This window comes from Labeo rohita, chromosome 3, assembly GCF_022985175.1.
Source record: "Labeo rohita strain BAU-BD-2019 chromosome 3, IGBB_LRoh.1.0, whole genome shotgun sequence".
NCBI classification, from domain to species: domain Eukaryota; kingdom Metazoa; phylum Chordata; class Actinopteri; order Cypriniformes; family Cyprinidae; genus Labeo; species Labeo rohita.
Window position 1 is genome coordinate 40679601 of NC_066871.1, and position 21009 is coordinate 40700609.

At 31.9% G+C, this 21009-nt stretch overlaps 1 protein-coding gene across 6 annotated transcripts; it reads left to right on the forward strand.

Annotated features, from left to right (window-relative positions):
- The first annotated feature begins 310 nt into the window (after nt 1-310).
- Nucleotides 311-19998, forward strand: map2k4a (mitogen-activated protein kinase kinase 4a). 6 transcript variants are annotated; one of them, XM_051105535.1, is made up of 13 exons: nt 311-528; nt 2123-2158; nt 4496-4528; nt 9933-10035; nt 10673-10847; nt 12443-12562; nt 12650-12769; nt 12868-12919; nt 13050-13177; nt 16176-16253; nt 16358-16506; nt 16750-16795; nt 19313-19998. In XM_051105535.1, the coding sequence occupies exons 1-13, from the start codon at nt 411-413 to the stop codon at nt 19424-19426; spliced, it is 1272 nt and encodes a 423-aa protein (XP_050961492.1). In that variant the 5' UTR covers nt 311-410; the 3' UTR covers nt 19427-19998. The 6 variants fall into 6 exon arrangements, with proteins under 6 accessions (XP_050961492.1, XP_050961487.1, XP_050961488.1 ...); XM_051105530.1 differs by lacking the exon at nt 2123-2158 and adding an exon at nt 9398-9415; XM_051105531.1 differs by lacking the exon at nt 4496-4528.
- The last annotated feature ends 1011 nt before the right edge of the window (nt 19999-21009 follow it).

The window sequence follows — 21009 nt, forward strand, 5'->3', positions numbered from 1 at the left end:
TCTATTCTATTCTATTTTTATTATTTTAATGTAAATGGTGTGTCACATAAAAGTACCTCTTGATCTTTAAAACAACTGATTTTATTTTGCGTTTCATTGTTTACACTGTATTGTTTCCATCTTACGATTCTGTTCTATTCTATTTTCTATTCTATTCTATTCTGTTCTATTCTATTCTATTCACAGTGTAAATGTGTCACATGAAAGCACAATTTTATTTTTCTTTTCACATACTACTTGCAAATCAGTGTGTGTGTGTGTGTGTGTGTGTGTGAGAGAGAGAGAGAGAGAGAGAGAGAGAGAGAGAGAGCACTGTGCTCTGCTGTTCTGTTCTGCTCTGTACTGTAGGTTGCTCTGCTGTCTGTCTCTCTGCATTGCAGCCAGTGCTGGCTGCTGGAAGTCAAACCCAAATGGCGACATCCAGCCCCAGCAGTAACCCAGCAGCAGCCTCCAGCCTGAGCAGCAGCAACACCGCGCAGCACCACCCGACCCAAAGCCAGCACATCACCACCATGAGCAGCATGCAAGGTCAGAAATCAGCCGAACCGCGCACATCCACCCTACAATGGGATCCAATGACAGTTTACACACATCAGATGAGACTCAATCACACTGCATTACCAGCACAGCTTAGCTTTAGCAAACCTATCGATTTAAATGTGCATTTACACGATTTGAATTGTATATTTTAAACTGGTAACCTCTATTTAGTTGCTTTATAGTAGTAGTTTTAATTGTAATTGTAGAGTCCTGTTAGCCGCACGGCTAGCTGCTCTAGTCAAACACTGACAGGCCCGTGAATATTTATTTTCTCAACGTAATAATTACGTTATTTACTACGTAACACACGTATAAATTAATATTTTGTGAGTCCATATCGCTGTTAGTATTATATTAATTCGTTTAATATCATTGTTCGTTTACTGACTGTCATTGGAGTTTGTTGACATTTTTAGCTGGATGGCTAACGTTAACTGGCTAACGAGACGTTAATGCTAATATGAACTTTAGATAAATGCGAGTGGTTCTTTGGGAATAGTCGTTTCTTCATAAATGGAAAGATTAATGTGCTATTTAAATTATTTATGGAGTGCAGAAATATTACCATTTGATTTCATAAAAAAATGACACTGTTAAATGGCAAGATCACTGTTAGTCTGCATGACTTAAATATCGTAAAGCAGGGGTTTTCAATCATTTAGATGCCAAGGGCTCATAAAATATGATCATCCTCGCTTTATATAACGTTAGTTTTGTGTGTGTGTAAAAAAAAAAAAATAAAAAAATAAATAAAATATATATATATATATATATATATATATAATTTTATAAATGTCTAAAATATTATTTGGATGGTATTTATTTTCAAATATAGTACTTTAATAGTTGAAATGTTAGTTTATAGAGCATTGTTGAAAATGATATATTTTTATTTTTTATTTATTGCTTTATTAATTTATGTATTTACTAATTTATTTTAATACATTTTTATTTGATTTAATCTAATTGTTATTTATATATATCTGCTCATTTACTTTATTATTATTATTATTATTATTGCATGTTTTACACTATTTTTCTCTCAACGTTTTCATGGGCCTTTTATGACTCAAATTGCCACATGATATTTTCACAACTGAATATGAGTCATTTAGATCATTATCTACCATAGCTTTGCATTTAAGGTAGAATGTGAGTTAGTTTAGGACATTAACCAGTGTGAATGTGATTTGTCGTGTTTAACATCAAATGTGGATCTGTGCGGTAAACCGCACAGCTCTAATGAGTTAGTACTAATTTTAGCTTGAAATTTGACTCTTTGAATGGTTTATTTTGGACATGGTGTGGTGTAGTGGTTAAAGATATGGGCTGGTAACTGAAAGGTTTCGGGTTTGAACAAGGACACAAATGTGCATGAATTGTCTCACCAAAAATATCATGACAATTGTTGTTTTGTTTGTCTTGATATTGAAGATGTTTCAGTTCCTCTATGAGATGCGGCCATAAACTGTAATCTGTTATGTGTTAGTTTTGCTCTAAAAGTCACTAGGCCAACCTCAGATGCCTCTTTAATAAAACTGGGTATTCAGTCCAAACTGATGCAGTTCATTTTGATTTTCAGACATCGGCTCATGCAGGAGATTTCAGAGAGATTCAGGTAGTTACTGAGTTTACATTGAACGGTTTGGATTGTAGTTATCATGCAGTGGGACAAATAAAATTCACAGTAAACCTCAATCTTACTCCATGAAGCCTATGTGATGTATGTTAAGGTGAGTCTCATAAAAAAATGTTAAGAAAACATTTTGTTTATGTTTAACCCCAGAATCAAAATGAAAATCAAAATTTACCATTTCTTGTGAGAAAAACTATCGTCATATTGTACACAAAGAGAACTAAAGGTCTTCACAGCAACCCGGCAAAATAAAAGTTTAGTTTAACTTGAAGAAACTGTGACACATACATTATTTAATGGAATGATATTTAGGAAATTCAAGGAATATTTACCACAAAAATGTAAATATACAACACAGTATTTCTGAAAAATAATAATAATATAAAATAAAATAAATTCATTATTTTTGCATGAAATCAATTAATTAGAGATGCTATTTTTGTTCAATTCAACTGAATTTGAGGAGAAAAAAACATTTTGTAGGACCTTAAAAATTAAACTTTTGTTAATAAATTGCTGTTAAATTGTGTACATTTCATATTTTCAATCAATTAATTAACATGGGGGGAGATATTTCAATGGACCCTACATTACCCTACTATAAAAAAAAATGCAAATATTTGAAAGATTATGATGACAAATACTGTCATGATGTCAGTAATTAATAAATATACAGTTAGTGTTATTTATTTATTTTTTTTATTTATGTATATATAATTTATTTAATTATTATAGATCATGATAGTAGTTGGTGGACTGCTTAATACTACTCCACTAATATTTTAAGGTTTTGTAGCAAAACAAATTACAAGAGGACTTGTATTAATTTATTTATTTATTGTTATTGTTTGTTTATTAATTTATTCGTTTATTATAGTTATTATTAGTTTATTAATTACTATTAGAGTTTTTGTACATCATGATATTATTTTTTGTGCTGCTTTTAATTTATTAAGAGTTAAAAAATAAAAAATAAATTTAAATTCATGTTACTATACTTATATTATAAGGTGTTTTAATAAAAATGCAAAAATGTATGTATAAATTATTTATTTATTTAAATTCTGCTTCTGGGGTGAAATATGAGGCTGACTTTTTTTGTGAGATTCACTTCTTGGTGCGTGTTTACTGATTCCTTATTCAGTTTTACACTATTCTGCATTGGTTTGAGGCTCTTTATAGAGCATTTATGTAGAAATAATGTGTGCCCATTTATTTTACTGGTAGGATGAAGTCCTCATTTGAATGTCAAACGCTTCAGTTTTGCATTAGCGTTTAGTCTGTTTTATTTAAAAAACTCTCTTTTTTCTGTGGTTCTCAAAATCTCCACCATCACACCATCATTATCCTGTATTTCCTGAAAGCGCTGTCTGACGTGATTGTGCTTTGGTTGGGAAGGTTTATTCATTTGTTTCACATTTACACAGGAAGAGGAAATATGGATGAGTTATCACATGATATATAAAGTTAATCACTGCGTTCTTATGTTTAGATAAACTTGTTGCGTGAGAAATGCCACGTTTGCCTTTGTGCATCATCTTCATTATGGCTTTGTGTTGCAAAACTTCCTTATTGTTGTAAAAAATTAAGTTGAAATGCGGTTATTGTAGTAAATACTATTTCACTCTTTCTACTTCAAATATCGCATTAATTCAATGTGTTATTTACATTTTCTGAGTGAAAATTGTTTCAAAGTCAATTCTACAGCAAATGTTTTCAGTGTATTTGTCTTGAAATAACCTAATATGAATCTTTTTCCAATATAGACCTTATTTTTACAGTCTGAAGTTCCTAAACTCCAGCTGGACGGATTCTTTTAAATCTGTTATTTAAGCAATGAAACTCAATATTTCCCCTCATGATATTTCTCTCCCTTTATCTCTCGCCTCTTCTTACCCACAATCCTCCCTGATGCCGGACCACGGTGAGACCCTGTGAAATTGTTTTCCCCAGAACAACTGCTGTTTATATTCCCTTTCTGAATGGTTTCATTTTGATTTTTCTCTTCTTCATTTCTCTCTTAGTCTGGTATTTTCCTTTGTTTTACGTTCTGCTGATTTTCCGGTTGCTGTTGTGTGTGAAACTCCTCTGCATGTACACACATTTCCCATGTTTACCGGTTCACTGATGCACATCCCGGCACAAAGGTTTGGTTTGAGCGAGCTTCAGATGCTCAGCGTTAGCTGTTTTATTGTTTTTTTGAGGTTTTATTGAAGAGCAGGTTATGGTGACAGAATTAGCACTGGATTTGAACATATGCAGCAAATGAAGGTGTTTTTCCAGATCAAACCATATCTCCGTTGTTCTTTTCACCACCAGGGTTTCAGATAAACCTGTCTGGACTTCATCAAAGTAAGCCAACCCTTCTGAGCTGTGTTCGCTTGGTTCGGGGAGCCTGTCCTTTGCCAGACACTAATACATTCATAAAACGATTTCTGCTAGACTTGTGCCGGTCTAGGACGGACCATTCTGCATGCTAGTGGTGGTGGGTGGTTAGCTGGTCCATCCTAGAGTCCTAGAACCTATTATCTGCTAGAGGATGCAAATTTTGCAGACGTGTATAACCCTAAAATTAAAAAATATATATAAATAAATAAATAAATAAATAAGAAGAATAAAATATGAAAAATATTGTATTGCTCTTAAAATATATGATGTTTTGCTTTTAAATAACTTATTATAACAATAGCCTATTTGATAAATGATGATAACAAACACAGTCATGGAGTAAATAGTTTTATTTATATATTTACTTATTTATTTACGTATCATGGTAGTATTCATTGGACTGCTTTTAGTTGATGCTTTTATCATTAAAAACTGATTTGTGCTAAACTAGTATTTTGAGGTGCTGTTGTTAACGAATACTAAGAAAAACTATTGAAAAAAAGTAAAATGAAAAAAAGTATTGACTATACTAACTAAAGTATGATACAAGATTAAAGTCATAATATTTTGAGAATAAAGTCAAAATACTGTGAGAATAAAGTCAAAATATTTCGAGAATAAAGAGTATATATTTATTTCATAATAGTATTTGTTGGACTGCTTTTATTTTATACTTTTTTATTAAAATTGATTTGTACTACACTAGTATTTTAAGGTGCTATTGTTAAAAATACTAAGAAATACTAAAATACTAAAAGAAGTATTATTGACTATACAAACAAAGTATTACAGCGTTTTAGTGCCACGTAAATTTTTTTTAAAAAATCTACGATTACGAAATTAAAGTCGAAATATTTTCGACTTTATTCTCGAAATATTTCGACTTTACTCTCATAGTATTTCGACTTTATTCTCGAAACATTCTGACTTTAATCTCGCAATTTAGACTATTCTAAAAAAATATTTAGACTTTATTCTCGTAGTATTTCGACTTTACTCGAAGTATTTCGACTTTACTCTCAAAGTATTTCGACTTTACTTTTGTAGTATTTCGAGTCTTTATTCTCAAAATATTACGACTTTAATCTCATAATATTTTGACTTTATTCTCGTTTCCTTTCGACTTTACTCTCGTCGTATTTCGACTTTACTCTCGTCGTATTTTGACTTTACTCTCGTAGTATTTCGACATTACTCTTGTAGTATTTCGACTTTATTTTCGAAATATTACGACTTTAATCTCATAATATTATGACTTTATTCTCATAGTATTTCGACTTTACTCTTGTAGTATTTCGACTTTACTCTTGTAGTATTTCGACTTTATTTTCGAAATATTACAACTTTATTCTCATTGCATTTCGACTTTACTCTCGTAGTATTATAGCTTTATTCTCGTAGTGTTTCGACTTTATTCTAAAAATATTACAACTTTAATCTTGTAATCTTAATTTATTTTTTAACGTGGCACTAAAACGCCGTCGTACTAAAGCCATCTTATAGTAAAGCAAGAAAATCTCATTACCCTAATATAAAAATACAAATTATATTTGATAAATGATGACAACTAATTAAATATTTATTGATATGTAATTTGTGTAGTTATAAAATATGTAAATAATTTAAATATGTAATCATTTATTTAACAGGCATATTTTTGTTTGGTCATAGTCAACAACAGTGTATCAGCTACACTTAATGTAATAATTTGTGCTGTCCTCATTTGTCATCAGGTTGTATTATGTCTATATCAGCATTATTTAAGACACTCTTCTCTCTAGATATTGTAATTTAGGCCATTGAATAACATATATTGTAAGTATTTCCATTTGAAAACTCCTATTTTTACAATGTACATCTGTATCAAACAACTACATAAAAAGGATTTTAGTGAGAAATCGGCACAAGTCTAAGACTTTGAGCTTCCATTGACTTTGGAGCAGAAAGATTCAATCTCGGACAGTCGATTGGTCCTCACTTTCATTTGATTTAGTCCATTTCATCAAAATCAGCCTTTACTTGATTGAGACCTCTTTAATGATCATGCATGTATGTTCTACACTGATCAGTGGTTGACATACAGTAATGGAAGCTCTGGTGGTTGTTTACTCAGGTATTTTAGACGGCTTTCTACTAACTGGTGCAGTGAATATTGCCTTGTGGGGTTGTAGCTGTCTTCCCTGTTTCTTCGGTTTGCATTTTGTTTAGTGTTGAAGCACTGCTGGGATGTTGTTGGCATGAGCATCTCGAACAAACACGAGCTTGTTGGGACATGGACGCACATGCCGTGAGATTTCAGAAATGTCGTTCCTCTGGTATTCGGATCCTCACATTCTTGCGGTGGAGGGAAAATAGTCCTTAATTTCACAGAGATGTGCTTACCCTCATTTTCCAGTTACTTTTATAAATCTAAAGAAGGTTTCAGTGCTTAGGTGTTGTTTGTTTTATGCTAACTTTATTTTAATTTATCTTTTGTTGTATAACTTAGTTTTCACTTATTTACATATCTTTAGTTTGCAATTATATGGAAACACATGCATTCCATTATAGTTCTGATATCTCTGTAAAGCCCTTCTTATTATTCCTTGAAATTGTGGATTGAGGTGAAATGTGCATCACTTTATTATGAGAAGAGCAGAAATATTGTCACAAAACTGCCCTGTAGATAATTATTATAATGGAAAAAAGGCAAACAAATTACATTTTCCCTTCTCAGAAATTATTTTCAGTATCTATACAAAGCTGAATAGGGTTACAGATCAAAATACAGGGATAAAATACTCAGGGTTCGTACAAGGTGCTTAAAGTGTTTGAAGTACTTGAATTTGACTTTGATTTAATTACATTTTTTTAATAAGCACATATCTTTTCATGCAAAATTCACGCAACTCAAAGAAAAAATCATACCTTTTTTGCTTATTTTAATTAATGTCAGAAAACTAGTAAGCCAAAAAAGGAACAGAATAACCAAATCGGTTGAGTCATTTACGCTGGAGCCGTTTCGATTGATTCATTTCAACCAATTCACTAGCAAGAACCAGCTCAAATTAAAAGAGCCATTAATTTTGGAATTTCAACATTTGTAATGATTTTAAAAAGCACGTAGTGATGGGTAAAATTGAGCTTTTTGAAACTCTGATTTAAACCAGTTAAACCATTGTGTCGCAAAATGATTCTCTGTTTTGAAGCACTCCAATCAGATCTCATATAGCGGTTTCAAATCAGGACTTATTCGTGAATCATTTGATTTAGATTGTGACTTCAGAGCGGGTTCGCAAATCATTTGGCTTAGATCAGGACTTCAAATTGTGTATTGCGAATCATTTGATTTAGATTGCAACTTCGCATATTGCGAATCTTGTGCTTTAGATCTGAACTTCGGAGCGCATATTGATTGATTCAAATCAAATGATTTGCAACAAATCTGATTCAGATCGTGACTTCAGTGTGGGTTCACAAATCATTTAATTCAGTTCAGGACATTGGTGCTGGTTCGCAAATCATTTGATTTAGTTTGGGGCTTTGGAGCACATATGGCAAATCATTTGATTCAGATCGGGACTTCGGTGCAGGTTCGCAAATCATTTGATTCAGATCTGGACTTTAGTACGGGTTCGTGAATCATTTGGTTCAGTTTGGGACTTCGGGAACACGTATGGCGAATCATTTGATTCAGATCGGGACTTCGGTGTGGGTTCGCAAATCATTTGATTCAGATCTGGACTTTAGTACGGGTTCGCAAATCATTTGATTCAGTTTGGGACTTCGGAATGCGTATGGCGAATCATTTGATTCAGATCGGGACTTCAGTGCAGGTTCACAAATCATTTGATTTTGATCGTGACTTCAGTGCAGGTTTTCGAATCATTTCAAAGTATACGCAAATCTCTTAAGAAAATTTACCTTGGTTACATTAGAAGTGAAACTTTACATGTGCTTCACTTAATTTTTGCCATTTTTATTAGTGTATTTTATTTATCTTTTTTTTTTTTTTTTTGAAAGAGTAGACATTGTTTGGTAAGTGAGATCTCTGACTGAAGTCCTCGAAAATCTTGAAAAGTTGTACTTGAAAAGTCCTTAAAAGTCCTGGAATTTAATTTTACAGTATGTGTACGAACCCTGATTACTGAAAAAAGCTCTATTAATATAAAATACTGTGTCATATAAATAGACAATTGCCCACATTTATGTATTAATTTTCAATAATTCAGCAGTCTGATTAATATTATTCCTTAAAAAAGTGGTTATAATCCGTGTTAGATTTGGTTCAACATTTTTTTTTTGTAATTTTTATAGATTCTAAAGTCATAGTATCAAAAAGGGAACAAAACAAAACAAAAAAACAAACAAACAATATTCGTAATATCATTTGTGGTTTCTGTGTTTTCAGTTTAAAAATGTTTTGGATGAAATAGTTTTGGTGGAAACAATGACCAAAACAGTCACATTTATTAAGCTTTTCTTTGATAATGTGTTTTGATGCATTTTCACCATAAGTAAAATGATTCTAGAGTAAATAATTTGTCAAATTATTTGCATTAAAATGCATTAAGGTGAAATATCGAGAAGCCCTGAACAGCATACAGAGTTCAGTTATTCAGATTTACTCACTGAAACTTTATTTTCAGTTTTTAACCAATAAAAATCTAAATTTAGTTTTCTATGTTCCTGTAAAACAAATCAGTCACTGTTTCTGTCATGTTGCATTTGCTTCATTTTAGTGGTGGCTATTTTTAGCGCTTATAAAACACACACCTCTCGCAGTCTAGATAAACCGTGCAAAGTTTGCACGTTACAGATCCATAGGCTAATTTTGTGTTTGGGTTGTGTTAGGTTATGCGTGTGATGAAGGTAAGTTTGTGTTTTTGTTTTCGTTTTCGTTTCCATTTCAGTTTGTCCGTTTTGTGTCCGGATGTGATCAAATCTTCTTAACGCTCTATTGTCTGCCATGAGTGGACGTAGATGGGGAAAGATTTGCTTTATTTGGTGATTTTAAACGCAGGGTTTGAGCATGTCGGACTGCAGTCACTGTCCTCTGCTGCCAGATTTGCTAAAGCCGTCGTCTGTGTTGTGTAATGAAGATGTTAGAAACCTGCAAGCATGTCCTGATGGCTTTAGGAAATCTGGCTCTTGGGTTCCTCTCCTGGTGCTCAGATGTGCATGTCTCTAGTGAACTTTGGTCTCTTCACACGACCCTCCCATATCTTCCATGGCTTAGTTAGAGATCTCATCCTACGGCAACCTGAATAAAATACACCTGCAACTTTATCTTCATGCTGTCTGAGTGTGTTGGTGCGTGTGTTTGTGCGTGAAATTGCTGTTTTCTGACCGTGTTGTTTAACCTGAGGGTCTCTTCCTCCTCTGTCAGGTAAACGTAAAGCCCTGAAGTTAAATTTTGCCAATCCTCCAATCAAACCTACTTCCAGAATCACTCTGAACACTGCCGGACTTCCTTTCCAGAACCCACACATGTGAGTACAGACCGTCTGATGGCCATTTCACCCCAAAAAATGAACATTTGCCGCAAATGTACTTACCTTCAGGCCATTCAAGATGTAGAAGAGTTTTTTTATTGGGTCAAACTTGGAGAAATGTAGCTTTATGTGACTTGCTCACCACTGGATCCTCTGCAGTGAATGGGTGCCGTCAGAATGAGAGTCCAAACAACCGATAAAAACATCACAATAATCCACAAGTAATCTGCACCACTCCAGTTCATCAGTTAACATCTTGTGAAGAGATCCATAATAATGCTTGCTCCAGTGAAAAAGTCTCTCACATCAAAATCCACCAGCATATTTGTTTAGAGGTGCTTGATCTGTGCAGATTTCTCTCCTGATTCAGACCAGATGACGTTTTTACTGAAGAAAGCAATACTATGGATCATGGACTTGTGTTTTAGCTTAAAGCAGTGGTTTGAAGTTAAAAATGTCTTAATGGTGGATTTGTTTCTTACAAACATGCAGCTTTTCGCTTCACAAGACATTAATTGATGGACTGGAGTGGTGTTGTTTTTTGTTTTGTTTTTTTTTTTACTTAAAACCATTGCTTACAGCTTCCATGTTAAGACTTTAGTCTTCAGTTTTGTTTTTTCATCCTCATCCTCAGAGAGCGGCTGCGGACACACAGTATCGAGTCGTCTGGAAAGCTGAAGATCTCTCCGGAGCAGCACTGGGACTTCACAGCCGAAGATCTGAAGGATCTCGGCGAGATCGGACGAGGAGCCTACGGCTCCGTCAACAAGATGGTGCACAAGCCCAGTGGACAAATCATGGCCGTCAAAGTAAGACGCATATCATAAGTAACTGATCAGTTTCAGTTATACTTTAGGTTGTTTTTTTCGTAAAAATTGGCAAGAACTTTCTCGAAAAGGCAAGCTTGCTGGATGCAAGAGTCAGTATAGACCAGGAAAACAAAGTTTTTGTGCAACGACACGAAAAATAAGGTCAAAAAAGGTATAACTAATTGGATTTGTGAGGTTCATGGGGTCAGTCCTTAAATAATTTTTAGTTTGATGCAAATAGTGCCACATGAACAGGAAATCCTTAAACACAGCATGTGTTGTTTGTTTTTAAAAATGTCTATAAAATATTTACTGCTTTTAGTAATTTTAGATGGCTAGAAATTGGGACACAAAAATTTGAGTTTTTCCTGAACAAACTCCTTATTTGCTGCTTATTAATAGTTAGTAAATTAGTTGTTAAGTTTAGGTATGGGGTGGATTAAGGGACCTGAAATATGACCCTGTAGAATAATTGATTAATATGTGCTTTATACGTATTAATAAACAGATAATATACTAGTAATATGCATGCTAATAAGCAACTAGTTAATAGTGAGAATAGGTCCTTAAAAGAAAGTGTTACCATAGTAATTATACATCATTTTTCATTTTAACCAAAAAGGTGTAGACTGAAGACTGAAGATTTTTTATGCTTAAGTCACTTCCACTACTACATTTAATCTATAAGATAAAATAATATACAAAAACAAAGTAGTTACTCAAGAGAGAATTTCTTAAGTCCATGCAAAACTGAAAATAACACCTTTAATAAATTACCGCAGTTGTTATTTTATTTTATATTAATTGAGGTGAAATACATGTTTAATTTCTTGTCATAGTTATTCCAAAGTGTCATGACTTTGAAAGATATACATCTATTTTTTTATAGTTGGTATTTCGTATTTGTTTATTTGTATTGTATTTTATTTTATTTTATTTTAAAGTATGTCATATACTAATTATTTATTTTAAACATGATTTTATTTTATTTTTATTATTGAAGTGAAGTGCATGTTTTTAATTCCTTTTCATAGTTATTCCAAAGTGTCATAATTTTTTTATATATATATTTGATATTTAATATTTTTATTTTATTATATTTATTTATTTATTTTTATTTTATTTTTTAAAGAATTTATTATACTTATTATTCATTTGAAATTATATATTTGTTTTAAACATTTTATTTATTTTCATTTTATTTTTCATTTTTTATTTTATATTATTTCATTTTATTTTGTTTTTGGAGTGAAATACACATTTTTTAATTCCTTGTCATAGTTATCCCAAAGTGTCACCACTTTGAAAGTTACACATCTATTTTATTTTATTTTATTTTATTTTATTCTACTATTTTAAAGTGTCACCACTTTGAAAGATCTTTTTTTTTTTTTTTTTTTTTTTTAATCTTTGTCCTAGCACTTACTGCTTAAAACATTTGCATCTCCCTAAGTTTGTCCTGACATCTCTCAAGTAAATAATATGCTTTATGCAAAATGTTTGCCATTTTGAAATTAACCTGATAATAATAATAACCTGCAATGTGGATCAGACTTTAAGCTGACGGTCTTAATCTGCATGTGTCTGTGTAACAGAGGATCCGGTCGACGGTAGACGAGCGAGAACAGAAGCAGCTGCTGATGGATCTGGATGTGGTCATGAGGAGCAGCGACTGCCCTTACATCGTCCAGTTTTACGGGGCTCTTTTCAGAGAGGTGTGTCCGTTTGGTCTGCTTACCATCTCATACTTTCTTTGAGAGTCTTTCTTCTCAAGACACTTGTTCTGTCTTTGTCTTTCTCAGGGGGACTGCTGGATATGCATGGAGCTCATGTCTACCTCCTTCGACAAATTCTACAAATACGTTTATTCCTCTTTAGACGAAGTGATTCCAGAGGAGATTTTAGGGAAAATAACATTAGCTGTGAGGTTTTTTTTATTCATTTAATCCACTTTGGCATTGATTAAGCGACACATTCGTTAGTGTTCATTAACATGCTGTGTTCTTCTTATCCTTTTCAGACTGTGAAAGCACTTAACCACTTAAAAGAAAACTTGAAAATTATTCACAGAGGTAAGGGAAGCAGAATGACAACGTTTCTCGTTTATGACCTCCATCAGGTTTTTTTGTAGGTTTAAGCAGTTTTAAATATAAATGAGTCCTGTTATACTTAGACTGAAGCTCTTTCCTGGTCTCTCTGCAGACATAAAGCCATCAAATATCCTCCTGGACAGGAAAGGCAACATTAAGCTGTGTGATTTTGGCATCAGCGGGCAGCTGGTCGACTCCATCGCCAAAACCAGAGACGCAGGCTGCAGACCTTATATGGCAGTAAGATTCATTCTTTTATATATTTTATTATATATATGTACACTGCCATTCAAAAGATTGAGGTTAATATGATTTTATGTTTTTGAACAGAAAAAGGTCTCTTCTGCTCAGCAGGGTTGCATTTATTTAATCAAAAATGCTGTGAAAACTCTGAAATATTATTACAATTCAAAATAACGGATATCCATGTCAATATATGTTAAAATGTAATTTATTCCTCTGATCAAAGGTGAATTTTTTTAGCATCATTACTCCAGCCTTCACATGATCCTTAAGAAATCATTCTAATATGCTGATTTGATACATTTTATTTTTCAGGATTCTTTGATGATTAGAAAATCATTTATGTGAAATATTTTTTTTTTCTGCAACAAAAATCTGTAATTTCCTCTCAAATGTTTTGAAGCGTGTGCTGTAGTAGACTGATGCAACTGCAGGAGTGTTTATGAATGAAGCTCGGCTCTGCAGTGGCTCTGCTGCTGCTGCTGATGATGTCATGCTCTAATCTGAGCCGTGATCTCATCATCATCATCCTCCCCAGAGTCTCCTCACTGCATTATGACATCATCAGTCTGTCAGCATCAGAGTCATCAGTGTGTTGACTGACAAGCACAGCTGTTATTATGTGACACACACAGACACGCTGGTGTCTGGACGGAAGTGTGTGACTGGAGCACATCTGTTGTTGTCGTGTTTCGGCCTGTAAAGCAGCTGGATCAGACACAGACTGATGTGCTGGAAAAGCACTCTGCCGCATTTTCAATTCACGGTTATGTATTCATTCAGAGCAAGACGTTTCATTAGTGTGTGTGTCTTAGGAAATGAACACATGATCTTAGGGTTTCTAAAACTATGCTAGTTGAAGCAGCATTGTCAGTACATTTAACCTCAGAAATGTGATGTGTTTCTGAGTGAATTTGAATATTCAGCAATAAATGATGTAGGACGAGACTTGACTTTTTATGTCACTATGAAACTTTTTTTTTTTCAGCCAGTGTTTCAGCAGAAAATTTGATTCAAGAATATATATAATAATTTTTTTAATTAAAATTGTTTTAACAAAACTAATAACTAGATTAAAAGATTGATTATCGTGCTGCTAGCATGATTAACTTGTTAGAATGTTGCTAGCATGTTTCTAATGTGATTAGCATGTTGCTAGCATGTTACTGCCATGTTGTTACCATGATTAGCATGTTGTTAGAATGTTGTTTGCATTTTTCTAATGTGATTAGCCTGTTGCTAACATGTTTCTAGCATAATTAGCATGTTGTTAGAATTTTTCTAATGTGATTAACATGTTGCTAACATGATTAGCATGTTGCTAGCATGTTACCATGATTAGCATGTCTTTAGAATGTTGTTAGCGTTTTTTCTAATGTGATTAGCCTGTTGGTAAAAAATGTTTCTAGCATGATTAGCATGTTGCTAGCATGTTATTGGCGTGTTGTTACCATGATTAGCATGTTAGACATTTTCTAGCATGATTAGCATGTTGCTAACATGTTTCTAGCATGATTAGTATGTTGTTAACATGTTACTGGTGTGTTGTTACTGTGATTAGAATGCTGTTTGAATGTTGTTAACCTTTTTCTAATGTGATTCGCATGTTGCTAACATGTTTCTGACATGATTAGCATTATGCTAGCATGTTATTAGCATATTCACCATGTAGTTAGCTTGATTAACGTAGTTGCTAATCATGTTTCCAGCATGGGTATCATGTTGCTATCATGTTGTTAACATGATGAACGTAGTAAGCATGTTGGTAACATGATTAGCATGTGGTTAACATGTTGTTAGCATTTTTCTAACATGATTAGCATGTTGTTAGCATGTTTCTAGAATGATTCACTCGTTGTTAACATGTTGTAAGTATGAATAGCATGTTGCTAGCATATTGCTAGCATGATTGTTAGCATAATTTACATGTGGTTAACATGTTGCTAAGATTTTTCTAACATGATTAACATGTTGCTAGCATGTTCTCAGCATGATTTACATGTTGCTGACATGTTGTTAGTATGTTTAGCATGTTAGAATATTTCTAGCATGATTAACATATTGTTAACATAATTAGTATGCCGTTAGCATGTTAACATTTTTCCAGCATGATTAACATGTTTCTAGCATGAATTGCATGTTACTAACATGTTGTTAGTATGATTAGCATGTTGTTGCATGTTGCTAATCATGATTCTAACATCATTAACTTGTTGCTAGCATGTTCCTAGCATGATTAAGATGTTGTTAGTAGGCTTAACGTATAGTTAGCATGTTAACATTTTTTAACATGATTAGTATGTTAGTAGCATGTTTCTAGCATGATTGGCATGTTGCTAACATATAACATAAGTTTAGCTTTTTACTACAATGTTGTTAACATGATTAGCATGTTGTTTGGACTTTTCTAACATGATTGTCTTGCTAGCATGTTAATATGATTGGTGTGTTGCTAGCATGTTTTAACATGATTTATCGTATTACTAGCAAATTTCTTGGAGTAATGTGCAGTGGAAAATTATTTCATTTTAATAATAAAATAACTATAATAATAGTAAGTAATGATGATACATACAACATTTGTATTCTTTAGAATAACATACACTGATGATTCGTGCTAAAATTAGAATAGGAAATGTTATGAAAGTGAATAAGTGTAATTTTTCATGTTATGAAATATTTGCCATTTATGTGAGGTATTTCTGAGTAAAACTTTTTTTTTTTTCATTTTATGAATAAGAATTAAACAATATTATTGCTATTTTTTCCTGCAAGTGTTTTAGCAGAAAAATTGGTTCCAGCAATGGAGTAAATTATTTATTCTTTTTATTAATAAAATAAAATCAACACCAGCTACTACTAATAGTTGATCTTTAGAATTGCATGCACAAAAATGTATTTATTTTTTATTAATTTCAGTAATTCAGTGTTGCCGTCATGTCTTGAGTCTTTCTGTATGGTTCACTCTGCATGTTTGTGTGTGTTTGTCCCTCAGCCGGAGAGGATAGACCCCAGCGCTTCCAGACAGGGTTATGATGTCCGCTCCGACGTCTGGAGTTTGGGAATCACACTGGTGAGGACAATGATCTGTCATTTGACCTCAAAAGGAACATTTGTGTGATACTGAAAGTGATTTCTATGTTCTTTCTATGTTAAACCGCTGCAATGTTGTTTCAGTATGAACTGGCCACAGGACGGTTCCCCTACCCGAAGTGGAACAGTGTGTTTGATCAGCTGACGCAGGTGGTGAAGGGCGACCCGCCGCAGCTCAGCAGCTCAGAGGAGAGACAGTTCTCCCCCAAATTCATCAACTTCGTCAACCTGTGGTGAGACACACTCACGCACACACAACCTCAGTCACACTGCAATCTCCACCGTTTCCTCTTTCTCAGAGTTTGCTGACTCAACAGAAAGGATGTAATAACTCAGATTTATTGTGCGATCGCATGATGCACGCGGCGCCTCCTGCTGCTCATTCACAGTAACTGCAGGAACTCAAGATTGAGCTCATGATCAGTTTGACTCTGAAGGGTTTTAATTAAATCTTTTGTTGTTCCAATTTCTAACAGCCTTACAAAGGACGAGTCAAAAAGGCCAAAGTACAAAGAGCTTCTGGTGAGTTCATGTTTCCTGCTGAAAACCACACACACGCTTTTTGAAAGGTTTTCTATCTTTTTGTCATAATCAAACAGTCAGTCAGTTCAATGAGAATTCTTACTGTTATGGAAGACCTGGAAAACCTAGAAATTGGTGTTTTTGTCTATAAAATTATTTCTCCAAATCCTCATCTAAATAAAAAGCCAAGAAAATTTAATTGACCAAGCATGGAGAAACCCTGTGTATTGGTAAATAAAGTTTTAAACAACATTTTTGTAATTCCTGTGTTATATTATATTATATTATATTATATTATATTTTTTTTTATATTATATTATGTTATATTATATTATTGTTATTTTTGTGTTTTTGTTTAGAATAATGTTCATTAATGATTTGTGCCGACATAAGAGCACTTTAAGTATTTTAAGTACTCTTAAGTATTCTTCTTCTTATTAATAATACTAATTATTATTATTATTATTATTATTATTATTATTATATGATCTCATATTATTTAGGAGAATAATATGAATATTATACATTATACAAAATTATACATTATACAAACTAAAAAAAATGTATATGTTGTTTGTCCACCACCTCAAGGCATCATATTTTTATTTTTATTTTTATTTTTATATATATATATATATATATAATTTTTTAAGGGTGGTAACTTATTTAATATTATTATTATTATTATTATTATTATTATTATTATTATTATTATTATTATTATTATTATTATTATTATTATTATTATTATTAATTATTATTATTATTATTATTATTGTTGTTGCAGACCCCGCCCTGGAAGTCTACTCAACAGATGAGAAATGTCTTTTTTTTTGTAGTAAAGAAAGAGAGAGACAAGAGTTTGCCTTTAGTCAAGCAGCCTTCTTTGTTGACTTTAATCAAAATAAATTCATGAAACTTTAACCCATAGTATTCCACATAGGAAAAACATGTATCAGTCTATACAAGCACACAGTAGCAACAAATAAATGGTTAAACGAGGTAACAAACTTCTATCACAGCTTTACACAACTCACACAGCAGACTGGATTCAGGTAAGTAACATAGGTAAGTAACATACGTAAGTAACAACAGTATCTGTTATACTGTATTTTTGTACACACACACTGACAGTTGATAACTTTAACATAAAAACAACCCATCAATAAATATATTAAAATGCTTATTTTATGTACAGTTACTCATAAACTTGACCACTTCAATGTAAGTAATGTAATTATAGTTTTTTTCTTGACATTTGATCATTTTACTAACCTTTTTTTTTGTAGTAAAGAAAGAGAGAGACAAGAGTTTGCCTTTAGTCAAGCAGCCTTCTTTGTTGACTGAAGTCGCCATGGCAACTCTTCTCTCAACTGCCACTCAGTATTTAGAAAATGCAACTTTGTTCTCTTTGAAATACACACTCATAACAATAAAAGTATATAAATACATAGAAATAAACATGCAAATAATAAATACAATATGTACAAATCAATTTTCCTGTGACCTTAACCTCATGTGGGGGTCACATTATTATTAATATTATTATTTATTACTTAAGAGATCTCACAAAAAAATAATTTAATGTCACACCGATGAACTATTTATTTAAAATCTGCAAAAATATGCTTAAAATTTGTGAAAAATTAGTTCAAAGCTTTTGAATTTTGCACTTTCCTTTAAGAATATTATAATTTATACAACAACAAAATGTTGTTTGTCCACTACCCTAAAGCAAAATTTATATTAATATTAAAATTCATATTAATATAATAACAATAATAATAATGAATGAATGAATGAAAATCTATAATTCCAGTATTAATTTTCCAGTAGTTTTTGACAGTTTATTTGGACAGTTGTTGTTGTTGTTGTTGTTGTTGTTGTTATTATTATTATTTACAAATACAATAAAATAAGAGTTTAACATAATTAGAAAAATGTATATTCATCATATAAATTTCCATCACCTATATTTGGTTAATTTCAGTGACTTTTCCAGGTCTAGAAATCGCACCCTGATTTATCCCAGTTTTATTTCCAAGAGTCTCTTAAATAAATGCGACACTTGTTATGATGTCAGTTTATGTCATTTTAGCCATTTTTGCTTATTTAAAATCATATTTTGTCTTATAAAATAAAATAATTTTATTAAAAAAAAAAAAAAATTAAGGAGCTTAACATAATTAGAAAAATATATAGGCTTTATAAAATATATATTTTTCCAGGTCTAGAAATCCAAGACTTTTGGAATCCTATGACAGTTTTTGAGGCAACAAAATAGAATAAGAACTATTATGATGTCAGTTTATGTCAGTTTTAGGTGTTTTAGCTTAATTCAAACCATATTTTATCTTATTTGAACACATTTTAAGCCATCCTTAATGCTTCAGATGTGGTAAAAGCACAGGTCATATGAGATGCATTACAAGAGATGATGAGAAACTCAAGAAGACTAAAGTAGAAGTGCTGCTGAATTGTGAAATGACAGTGGACTTCTCTTTCTCTGTCCGTCAGAAACATCCTTTCATTCAGATGTACGAGGAGCGTACGGTAGACGTGGCCAGCTACGTCTGCAGGATCCTGGATCAGATGCCCGCGTCTCCCAGCTCCCCCATGTACGTTGACTGACACGCGAGCGCAAGACGAGACGCAAGCGTTGGTTTAAACATTTGCTTCATCACAGAACGGCAGTATTAAAACAGGAAAACGTATACGAGGGCATCGCGAGCAGCACTGCGGTGTTCAATTCAAGCTCGACTGTAAAATACCTCCTACCCACGACTCTTTCTCTCTCTCTCTCTTACTGTCTCTCTCTCATCACACACACATACACACACACACACACACACACACACACACCTGTAAAGTGCAAACACACGTATCTGACGGGACGCGCGGTGGCCTGATCTCTCGCGGATGCGCAATAGTGATTTTAAACAGATATTAAATAATGAAATAATAAATAAGCCTGGAATTGTATTTATACTTCTGAAATCACTTGTGGAATATATGATTCGGAAAGCCTTCGACATACTGGAAATCTGCTCGTGTCTCGTCCCTCCTCTTCATGTATGTGATATTAAACGTGTTTTGTATGTTAAGGTGAATGATGATGCAGAGGTGGCCGGGGTTTCTGTAATCCTCACTGTACAACGACTATGTGCTGATATTATAAATAAAACTGAGGAATATGGAAACGACTCTATCTTTGGTGATTTTTAAAATATAGCTCATCTTATTAAAAAAGAAATCTGTTGATTGACATTATCAAATGATTTTATTTACTGCACTGAAGTTCATTTTAAAAATTTATTTATTCACTATTAATATAAATAATAAATAAATAATTTCGTTTACAGTGTAATTATTTTGTTTTATAATTCAGTTCTTCAGTTATACATGACATTTTTATATTACACATCTTTGTTTTTTTAATATTTGCAATGTAATATAAATAAATTTTTAAATATAGAATTATAAATAACGTTATTAATATGAATACTGCTTTTAATTTTTTTAATATTACAGATTTGTATATATAAATTAAAATATAATTAAAATTATTTTGTTTTTTTAATTGAATTCTTCAGTTATATGACATTCTTATATTACAGATTTTTTTTATATTTGTAATGTAATATAAATAAACAATATAAATATATAATTGTAAATAATGTTAGTATAAATGTGATTACTGTTTTAATATTTTATATAAAAGTTTTTATATCACAGTTTATATATTACAGATCTTTTGCAATGGATGTATTATGTATTAATTTATTATTTTTAATTTTATAAAATGTACAGATTTACAAAATATTTAAACTATATTTTGAATAAAAAAATACATTTAATGATTTAAAAAGTATATATCATTCACTTAATATGAATAATTGATGAATAATTTAGTTTACACTGCAATTATTTTATGTTCTAATTAAATTTTTCAACTCTGGCATTTTTATATTACAGATTAATTAATCTTGATTTTTTTTTAATATTTGTAATGTAATCCAAAATGATTAAATGTGTAATTAGAATTAATGTCATTAATATTAATAACAATTATTAATGTATTTTTTATGTATTTTAATGTGATTATTTAATATTTAATACATATTTAATATTTTATAATTTAATTCTTCAATTTTACAATATCACAGATAGATTATGTTTTATTATTTGTAATTTATATATTATAAATAATTATT